The 10,298-nt window shown below is 36.4% G+C and overlaps 2 protein-coding genes across 7 annotated transcripts in view; both read right to left on the reverse strand.

Moving 5' to 3' along the window:
• Positions 1-10,298, reverse strand: part of LOC309496988 (stonustoxin subunit alpha-like) — a 253,685-nt gene that overhangs the window by 146,698 nt on the left and 96,689 nt on the right. For 2 of the 6 annotated variants that reach the window (XR_014205307.1, XM_082167204.1), the window contains exon 6: positions 10,201-10,288. Coding sequence is in view for 3 of the 6 variants with exons in the window: in XM_082167204.1 (XP_082023330.1) it covers positions 10,201-10,288 (88 nt within the window). In the remaining 3 variants the exon portion in view is untranslated. Of the gene's footprint in view, positions 1-3,892; positions 4,019-9,388; positions 10,289-10,298 lie in introns of those variants that run through there. The other 4 variants (XR_014205308.1, XR_014205309.1, XM_082167206.1 and 1 more) reach the window with 4 other exon arrangements.
• Positions 1,302-4,196, reverse strand: LOC309496443 (ribonuclease inhibitor-like; the record flags this gene model as incomplete). The annotated part of the gene is made up of 3 exons (XM_082166434.1): positions 3,845-4,196; positions 2,349-2,395; positions 1,302-1,393 (listed from the first exon to the last, which is right to left on the reverse strand). The coding sequence occupies exons 1-3, from the start codon at positions 4,045-4,047 to the stop codon at positions 1,302-1,304; spliced, it is 342 nt and encodes a 113-aa protein (XP_082022560.1). The 5' UTR covers positions 4,048-4,196.

A 10,298-nucleotide genomic window follows, 5' to 3' on the forward strand; every position in this document is an offset into this window, starting at 1 on the left:
CATGTGTTCAACACACAATCACACAGTAATCCTGTTCACTGTTTATATATAGAGAGAGAGAGAGTGTGTGTGTGTGTGTTCAACACACACAATCAAAATGTACAATGTGTGTGTGTGTGTGTGTGTGTGTGTGTGTGTGTGTGTGTGTGTGTGAGAGAGAGAGAGAGCATGTGTTCAACACACACAATCACACAGTAATTGTGTAATTCACTGTTTATATATAGAGAGAGAGTGTGTGTGTGTGTGAGAGAGAGCATGTGTTCAACACAGTAGTGATGGGAAGTCCGGTTCTTTTCCGCGAACCGGTTCTTTCGGACAGTTCGTTTCAATGAACCGGTTCAAAAAACCGGTTCACCAGTTCTTTTACGTCATCACGTAATGACGTCAATTCTATCATCCCGGCGGATAAATATACATTCAAATAAAGGCATTTGTAATCATAACTACAGTTAAATAATAGTACTCATCGTCATAATCATCTTGGATAGGTTTCTTACATTTACGTTTTGAAAATGAACCCTGTAGTAGGCCTAAGGCGATACCCAAACGCGGATGTTTTACATGTCTTAAAGTGAATAAACTGGTCTTCATCATTTTTATCTTATTTGTAATTAAATAAACTTACATTTCGCCGAATTCGGCCCCTCATTCAAGTCCTGGTTCACCCGTGCTCATGTATCAGCACAGCACATAGACAGTATAAACACAGTATCAGTTGGCCAAAAGAAAGTTCGGTTCAGAGACGGTGTTATCACGCATGCGCAGTCTCTCCAGCTCATCGGTTCTCTGTATCGAACGTGTCCGAAAGAAACAGTTCTCGGTTCTGTGCTGGTGATCCGAGAACTGCTGCAACAACCAGTTCTTGACTCGAGAACCGTAGCACAGGCCTGTGTGTGAGCTGAGAACTACTGAAACCTACTAGGCTATAGCCTTCAGTCGACAAAACTAAAAAGTCGATGCATGTCTCCAGTATGTTTAATACGTTATGTTTTGATTAACAGACTATAAACATTTACTTTGCACCCTTTAAAACCTAGGCAAGAGTTTACGTCAAAAATGTATATCAACTTACTTAGAAATTAAATGATCTGTTCCAGAAAATAATGTTTTAGTATAATAATAAATGTTTAGTTTTACAATCCATTCATTGTGTTTCCAATCTTTAAAATAATACAGTGAAAATGCAGTAGTCTATGTGATAAACATGTTTCTAACATGTTTTATTGTGTTACACTTATTGATGTTTAATAAAATACTTAAGAAACATGCATTTCGTCCCTCTGAAAGAATTGCACGCATGCTCAGCTCATCAGCTCATCGGTTCTCAGTATGTCGAACATGTCCGAAAGAAACTGTTCTCGGTTCTGTACTGGTGGTCCGAGAACCGCTGTACCTGTACGTTCGGTAGTGCGCGCATGGTCAGTATCAGCTGCTCGTGCTCATCACTTCTCTCAGCACAACATGTCTCAGTTCACTGTTGGATTTACTGGAGTAACATATATGCCTACTCCGGGATATTGGTTTATTTTGAGTCGAAGGGACTGTCAGGACTCAGGCATGTCCGAAAGTGAGTAACTTTAGTAACTTGTGGATCAGTGCTGACGCAAGACGCGAACTGTTTCGAACGATTCAGTCCGATTTAGTGTACTGGATCGACCAGCTCACTAAAAAGAACCGGTTCAAAAGAACGATTCGTTCACGAACCGGACATCCACTACAACACACACAATCAAGACGTACAATGTGTGTGTGTGTGTGGTTGTGTGTGTGTGTGTGTGTGTGTGTGTGTGTGTGTGTGTGTGTGTGTGTGTGTGTGTGTGTGTGTGTGTGAGCGCGCGAGAGAGAGAGAGCATGTGTTCAACACACACAATCACACAGTAATCCTGTTCACTGTTTATATAGAGAGAGAGTGTGTGTGTGTGTGTGTGTGTGTGTGGTGTGTGTGTGGTGTGTGTGTGTGATTGAATGTGACTGTGTGTGTGTGTGTGTGTGTGTGTGTGTGTGTGTGTGTGAGAGAGAGAGAGAGAGAGAGAGAGGAGAGAGAGAGAGAGAGAGAGAGAGAGAGAGAGAGAGAGAGAGAGAGAGAGAGAGAGAGAGAGAGAGAGAGAGAGAGAGAGAGAGAGAGAGAGAGAGAGAGAGAGAGAGAGAGAGAGAGAGAGAGAGAGAGAGAGAGAGAGAGAGAGAGAGAGAGAGAGAGAGAGAGAGAGAGAGAGAGAGAGAGAGAGAGAGAGAGAGAGAGAGAGCGAGAGCATGTTTCAACACACACAATCACACAGTAATCCTGTTTATATATAGAGAGAATGTGTGTGTGTGTGTGTGTGTGTGTGTGTGTGTGTGTGTAGACGTACATTTTCGTGGTCCTGCTGTAATCCTGATCTCTCCTCCATGATCCACACTACAAAACACACAGTGACAGGATTGATTTCTTTGCTTTTGGATGATAGAATGATACACTGTCATTCCTGCGACTATCATAGTATAGTCATGGTGCGTTCAAGTCATCTCATAAAGATCGTATTTAAAAGTTGAACACACATGAACGCCACCACAATATCGTAAATACGAGTGGGAAGCTCTGGATTTTCTTTAAGCCCTGATATTTACGAGTTGTGGTTGTGTCAGTGAGAAACATGGCGGAATACCACAATACTTAGCAGTGATATTGTCAGGCTTTTCTATTTACAGCGAAGTAAGCTAATTGCCTGCACAGAATATGATGGCATTATAATATAAAGGGTATATGTAACAATAAAGTTTGCAGTGGCTTCATAAATTATAATTAAAAACATAAAAAAACTAGAAATAGAGTTTTAAGAAGCTTGCTGTATTTGCTGTATTTTTGTGTAATTAATTAGAGAAAGTACACTGCCATCTTACTCCGAGGAAAGTGACTTGAACGCGGTGCCGTCGTAAACATGAACTTCCCACAACTTATTTTAAACAATGGAGATTTAGTTCACATTTACTTTCTGATAACAACTTCAAATATTTCCTCACATCTCATTTAAATATATATTTTGAAATAAATGACAATATTTCTATTAGCAGCATCACACTGTGGGAGGCATTCAAAGCTTATATCCATGGACAAATAACTGCATGTGTGTCAGTCGAGGAGATCTGAGAATGTCAGGATGGCAGAAATATCTGACCAACTTTCTAAACTGCACCTCCAATATTCTCTGACCCCTTCACCCACAATTTATTAAAAAAAAACCTCTCCAATTTCATTCAAAGTATAGCTTACTTCTAACTCACAAAGTTGAAAAGCAATTGTTGAGTGTTAGGCAGCATTTTTTTTTTGGTGAAAAAGCTGGCAAATCACTTGCTTTTTCAATCTCGAACTGTCTGTGCATCTAGACTGGTCCCTAAAATTAAATCTTCTAACGGTGAAAGTTCCGACCCGGAGGAAATTAATTTCAAAATACTATTCTAATCATTATTCCTCAGAATGTAACTCAAAATTGTGGAATGGCACAAACATTTTGATCAACTAATATTCCCCTGCGTTAACGATGGCTCCACAAATGATTTGGACAGGTCTGTGTCTATCACAGAAGTACAAGAGGCAATTCATTCACTTCAGAATGGCAAATCTCCTGGCCCTGATGACTTTACCATCATATTTTATACGTGAATAATAAAGTGAATAATTTATTTTTGTAAAAAAATCATGGAAATGTTTTTTTGTTATATTTTTTGTAAATGTTTTTTTTGTAAATTGCACACCTTATAATGTTCGTCAGCCAATCAGAATGAATGTAAATGTAGTAATGTGAGTAATAAGTGAAGATTGAAATGCTGTTTTTGGAGTTGTTTAATCAACTCTTCATGCTCTACATACTTGAGTTTATCCAGTCTGTAGGTTGGGTCCTCCAGTTTATCAGTGAGCAGCTTGATTCCTGAATCTCTTGGGTGATTGTAGCTCAGATCCAGCTCTCTCAGGTGTGAGGGGTTTGAACTCAGAGCTGAAGACACATAACCACAGCCTTCCTCTGTCACCATACAGCCAGACAATCTACAAAGACATACAGCAACAGTCCACATGACATTAGTTTGGCAATCAGACGTTACTATCACACACTGATCTTGGCTACGTTTGAATCTAAGAATAAATATATATATATTTGTTTTTTCAAAATTACTTTATTTTGAATTGAAAATATATAATTTACATTTAGACGAAACATTAACAGTCAAATACAAATAACAGTGAATGTGTGCATATTTCAAAATAAATTATTATTTGCAAGTATTTCAAATGCATTAATTTACAATGAATTATAGTTGCTACTTGCTAATAAATTCTTAATTTCCCTTAAATTTCTTCAAAAATATTATTTTTTTTTTAATCTGTTTATTGAACTTTTACAATAATACCAGGATACATATACAGGAGAATAGTGAATATATGAAATATATGAAGCTCATAACATCTCTCAGCCAGTCATCAAAAGATGGAGGGAGATTTTGTTTCCATAGCAGAACAATGCGCTGTCTAGCTAATAATCTTGAGAAGGCAAAAGCCTTTGCAGCATTTCCAGACAAGCCAGTGACATTTGGAGAAAGTCCAAAAGTCCTTTGTCACTAATATGATAGCCAAAAAGAAGTTAAGGATGGACATAACCAAAACATATGTAATAAATCAGCAGGGTCCTGATGGCAACGATCACAGAGATTACTTATTACTTAATTACTTATTACTAATCTCCTAATTAAATATTACTTGTGGACCTGATGGTATCAGCTGCAGGACACTAAAGGTGTGTGCTGATCAGTAGGCACAGCCCTTTCATACAGATGTGGCCTTTAAAAATGCGCGTCTCAGAGAGAAGAATGCCACGAGCACTTCCGAAATTCTGCGGGATTCTGCAGAAGGGGGATTAGGTGTTGGACGCAGGAAATACTAAAACCTGTAGATGGCAGTCGTGTTTCATGTGGCCATACTGACGACAATAGTATGTGTGCTCGACTTCATGCTGAGCATACTGTATGATATTGAAGTAACATGACAGGGATTCTCGGTGCTTTGGCAGTACTTTGATGTCATACACATGCACGCTTTTTGGCAAACGTTTGGTTGGCAAGGTTTTCTTTTGCCAGTTACATAAACAGTCACATATTCTTCATAAAAATCCGACTCATAAAAATCCGACTCAAACGCGCATCATTTTTTTTCTATGTACTTACAGTAGAAGAGACGTGATGTATGATAACTGAGTCTTATAACACAATAATTCGCGAAGACCTTTGAAGAGACCGAGAGCATTTGAGCATTATCATTAACTAGTTTATCTAATTTTACATTTAGTTCCTTTTTGCATCGGAACGTTTTAAATAGCTTTAACATGGTTGTAATGCGCGTTTCTGCATTACTGTACAGTACTTTTTATATTATCATGTTTCCCTTTATCGATTTCGGTGGAGATCTCGTCATGGGTCATTGTGTACCCACCACTTTTAACTTCTGTCCATAATAATTTGACTTTTGGTTCGATTTTTTTTAAACCGTTTTCAGTGGTTGAGGAACAATATGAGAGAGAAATTTGGTAATCATTGTCTGATCCAACAAAAAAACATTATAATATTCATTTTATTTTATTTTTCGTGTTCGCATTTATGAGGGAAAAAACAACGTGTCAGTTCTCTGTTACGGACGAGCGCCCTGAAAGCGCCACTAAAAGACTGCTTTAAAACTATCACAGAGACCTCAAACAGAACAGCTGCCTTTCTTTAAATTGAATTTCGTTTTGTATTAATTATATCTTAATTTTAATCAATGTTTCATGAACCAATTGCCTTGATTTACAGTGAACTGGAGTTCGTCTCATAAATGAACCGAAACTCAGCGTATAATGCACATTCACATTCACGGCGTATTTAGACACATTTAGACGCATTCATAATCATTACTTTTACCGGTTCTTTGTGGCAAGCTTTATGCGTGCGGTCGTGCGCTTGAGTGCGGCTATATTACGTAAACGCTCATTATCCTGTAGGCTAAAGTAGTAATTAAATGAATATAAAGGGGAGATTTGTCCATGAATGACTTAAATGAACAACTAAAACTTTTAGTTGGAAGCAGCCCTTACTCCACATATTTTCGAACCAGGCAACAGGACATCTGGGTTGAGCGAGCGACCCTGCGGAATATTCAGAAATGCGCTCTCCACTCACGAGCTCTGATCGGAACAAACCCGAACCACACTGTCTGCTGAACTTGCGCAGAAACATCAAAATATAATATTTTCTAAAGAAGAATTTTAAAACTTTATTGGTGGTAGTTGAGAAGAATTCCTCTTTCCATATCTAAATCAGTTTGAGCGCAATATAAATTTAGGCTATCATATTGTTATTCTTATTATATAAGAATACGTATTTTTTTACAACATTTTTAACATAGAGAATATAAGTTTAGCGTGTTGTGTGTATTTCCTAATTATAAGCTTTTGGTGAAATTGCAACAAAACTAAAAGTGCATAAAACATAAAAAACATCATTACTTTTTTAATTCTTATTCACTCTTTGTTTTAGCGATGTTTATAAATATACTATTTTTTTGCATTTTGTTGACAAACTGTCCTACACTGAAAAGAAACCAATGTAATCTTCCTGATTTAATCACGTAAAACACAAGCACCACTCTTCTGAATGATGGTAACAAACCTCCAAGAGTTTGTAAACCATTTATTTGTAAAACATATTTAATGCTAACTTTACTTACAAATAAAATAAAATAAACTTTTTTTTACAGTGTATAAATAAAACGACATGAAGGAAGTTAGCTCCAAAATGTAATTAATTGCAGTCTTTGTTTTAGCTGCTTGTTTTAGTTGCTACCAATTGACACAGAGTAAAAAAATTACAAACCCCCCACCCCCCAGGTCTGCTAATTCTTTGCCAACCCCCAATGCTAATCGATCTCCTCTCAGGGAATCAAAAGAAAACCGTTTTTTCCAGTTTTCACCAGCGTGTGGGCGGGGTTTTAATCCCTTGCAGTTCCTTTGTTTAAATGCTATTTAAGCTAATCTACTATACATACGATTTAAGTTATTTTAAATTAATGTTTATAACTTATAAAAATAAGTTGATATCGTGTAACTTAATTTGACATATGTTGATATAACCAACTGACATTGTAGGCTAGTAGATTAGATTGCATGCAGGAAGAGGCTTATGCTTTGTATTAAGTACACTGCAAAAAATGCTGTTCTTACTTAGTATTTTTGTGTTGTTTCCAGTCCAAAAATCTAAAAATTCTTAAATCAAGAAGTATTTACTAGAGAAGTAAAACTACATAAGAAATTATTTTTTGTTTTCAGATAAACAGTAAGTAACTTAAGTAATTTTTGCTTAAAACAAGCTAAATTATCTGCCAGTGCAGTAAGAAAAAAAAACTTAATTCAAAAAAACTTAATAAAAACATAATCTTAAAACAAGATTATTTTCCTTACTGCACTGGCAGATAATTTAGCTTGTTTTAAGCAAAAATCACTTAAGATACTTTCTGTTTATCTGAAAACAAAATAGAATTTCTTATGTAGTTTTACTTCTCTAGTAAATGCTTCTTGATTTAAGAATTTTTAGATTTTTTGACTGGAAACAACACAAAAATACTAAGTAAGAACAGCATTTTTTGCAGTGTAATGAGCATTTAGGCTACTATATAGCCGCACTCAAGCGCACGACCGCACGCATAAAGCTTGCCACAAAGAACCAGTAAAAGTAATAAATGCGTCTAAATGTGTCTAAATACGCTGTGAATGTGAATGTGCATTATACGCTGAGTTTCGGTTCATTTATGAGACGAACTCCAGTTCACTCGCCGGCGCCTCCAATGTCGAGATTGTCTGCTATATTTACTTCTTAAATCAAGGCAATTGGTTCATGAAACATTGATTAAAATTAAGATATAATTAATACAAAACGAAATTCAATTTAAAGAAAGGCAGCTGTTCTGTTTGAGGTCTCTGTGATAGTTTTAAAGCAGTCTTTTAGTGGCGCTTTCAGAGCGCTCGTCCGTAACAGAGAACTGACACGTTGTTTTTTCCCTCATAAATGCGAACACGAAAAATAAAATAAAATGAATATTATAATGGGTCAGACAATGATTACCAAATTTCTCTCTCATATTGCTCCTCATAACCACTGAAAACGGTCAAAAAATCGAAACAAAAGTCAAATTATTATGGACTTTAAGTTAAAAGTGGTGGGTACAAAATGACTCATGACGAAATCTGGTGGGTACACCGCACCGTCCCCACCGAAATCGACGCTTATGCTAGTACAATATCTTTGCTTCTGACAAGTTTCTGTAATAAATCCGTAAATCAATCACAAAACGTGTTGATGTGTTGGCGAATACAATTTTAAATGGTCAATTTAAAAAAAGCAGAAACGTGTATAAAACCCGCTTCAATAGTTAACAATATCTGAACTGTGCTCTTTTGCATACTACTAATTTTCTCATGCACTTTGTCTTGTATTTCTGCAATAGATTAATTGATCTGGCCATAATTGTGACCAGACTAACGTAATTTCTCTGTCATTTCTCTGTCTTTTTATCTCTTTAAAATATTGCTACTTTTAGAAAAAAATGACATAATTATGAATCAATTTATTATGAACAAACAATGAAACTGTGTCAAAATTCGACAACACAAAGAATTATCAAAAGGCGATGTAACGCACATCTCAGGTTAAATTAATTATATAAAAAACAGGGAACATTTTGTAAAAACAAAACTGAACAAAATGCGTAATTAAAATAATTGTAGGCCTATTATGTTTTACCAAATATTTAATACCACTTCCCCATAATTATGTAATTAATTTTTAAAACAACATCTGTCAAACTGTCAATCAGATACCTCTTATCTGGTCATTTTTATTTTATTTTAGAAGTCATGACTGTTGATCACCCTTTATATGGATTTTGTGAATATGAATATTTAAAAGATTTACAAACTGTCGGCAAGACCTCAAGCCAACCCCGGACATTCTGCGACTAACGTGGAAAAATAGACAGTTCAATTAAAATATTAATTAATAATGTAATTGTAATGGCAATCAGATGCGCCCAAAATATAAATGCAACGCGTTGTGCTGCAACATTATCTCACAAGAACAATCACACAATAAATATCTGCAGGAATTAAGAATCTGGGTAGCTAAGTCGCATTATTTAAGCCTTTCATTATGTTAGGATGATTTTGTGTATATATAAAAAAAAAAAAATACTGCTGGGTTTTTACAGGCAGAGTCACGTGTATTATGCTTAAGAACTGGTGGTGGTTGAGGAGAGATCCCCTGATATGATTGTAAAGCGCTTTGGGTGTACAGTAGTACATATGAAAGTGCTATATAAATACCTCATTCATTCATGCTCACACTAAATTCTCTGTTGCACTTAAATGCGCATTGCACGCACAATCATCTTAATAGCCTAGTTGTACAAAAAAAGTTATGCGCTGGCAAGAACGTCACTTTGCTGTTTTAATAAAAGCAATGTTAAATATTCTACATGCACTCATCTCCTGGAAACCACAGCAATGACAAAGCATATATAAAAATTCGTAAACGTTGTCCAATACCCCTTCTCGTCTTAAGAACACTTTGATGAACCTTTTGGATTTACAAATATTTTCAAATGTCTGTATAATGCAGTACTGTAAATATTTGTGTCTATTATTATTTATAATTTATATTTTATTGTGGATGTTTTCTCACAATCATGACATAATGTGAAGTAAAATGAAAAATCTAATGTAAAGTTTTTTATGCGCCACCTGGTGGATATTCTGTGAAGCGAAACACATTGAGGGAATTTGTAAGTAGTGCCCCCCGAAAGCACTTGCAGAATTCTGCGAGACTGTGCGAGACGAATTGCCGAATGCCGCGGGAGCAAACGCGCGTTTTTAAAGGCCACATCTGTAGGTTGTTCCCGCTGTCACTAGACACAGGTGTCGTTCCCGGTTTATGGAAACAATCCCTAATAGTGCCTGTGCCTAAAAACAATAGACCTAAGGAACTCAATGGTCTGCACCCTGTTGCCCTTACCTCTGCACTTATGAAATGTTTTGAAAAAATCATTTTAAAACAACTTCTCCATGAGGTTTCACCTCCTTTAGACCTGAATCAATTTACCTATCGTGCAGAGAGAGGTGTTGAGGATGCGCTGCTATCCTTGATTAACAGCACTCATGAGCACATTGAGCATGCTGAGAGCCTGGTCAAGATTGTGTTCATTGACTTCAGCAGTGCTTTCAATACGATCCAACCCCACCTGCTGGTGAGAA

This window comes from Leuciscus leuciscus (genome assembly GCF_965113295.1).
Source record: "Leuciscus leuciscus genome assembly, chromosome: 4".
NCBI classification, from domain to species: Eukaryota; Metazoa; Chordata; class Actinopteri; order Cypriniformes; family Leuciscidae; genus Leuciscus; species Leuciscus leuciscus.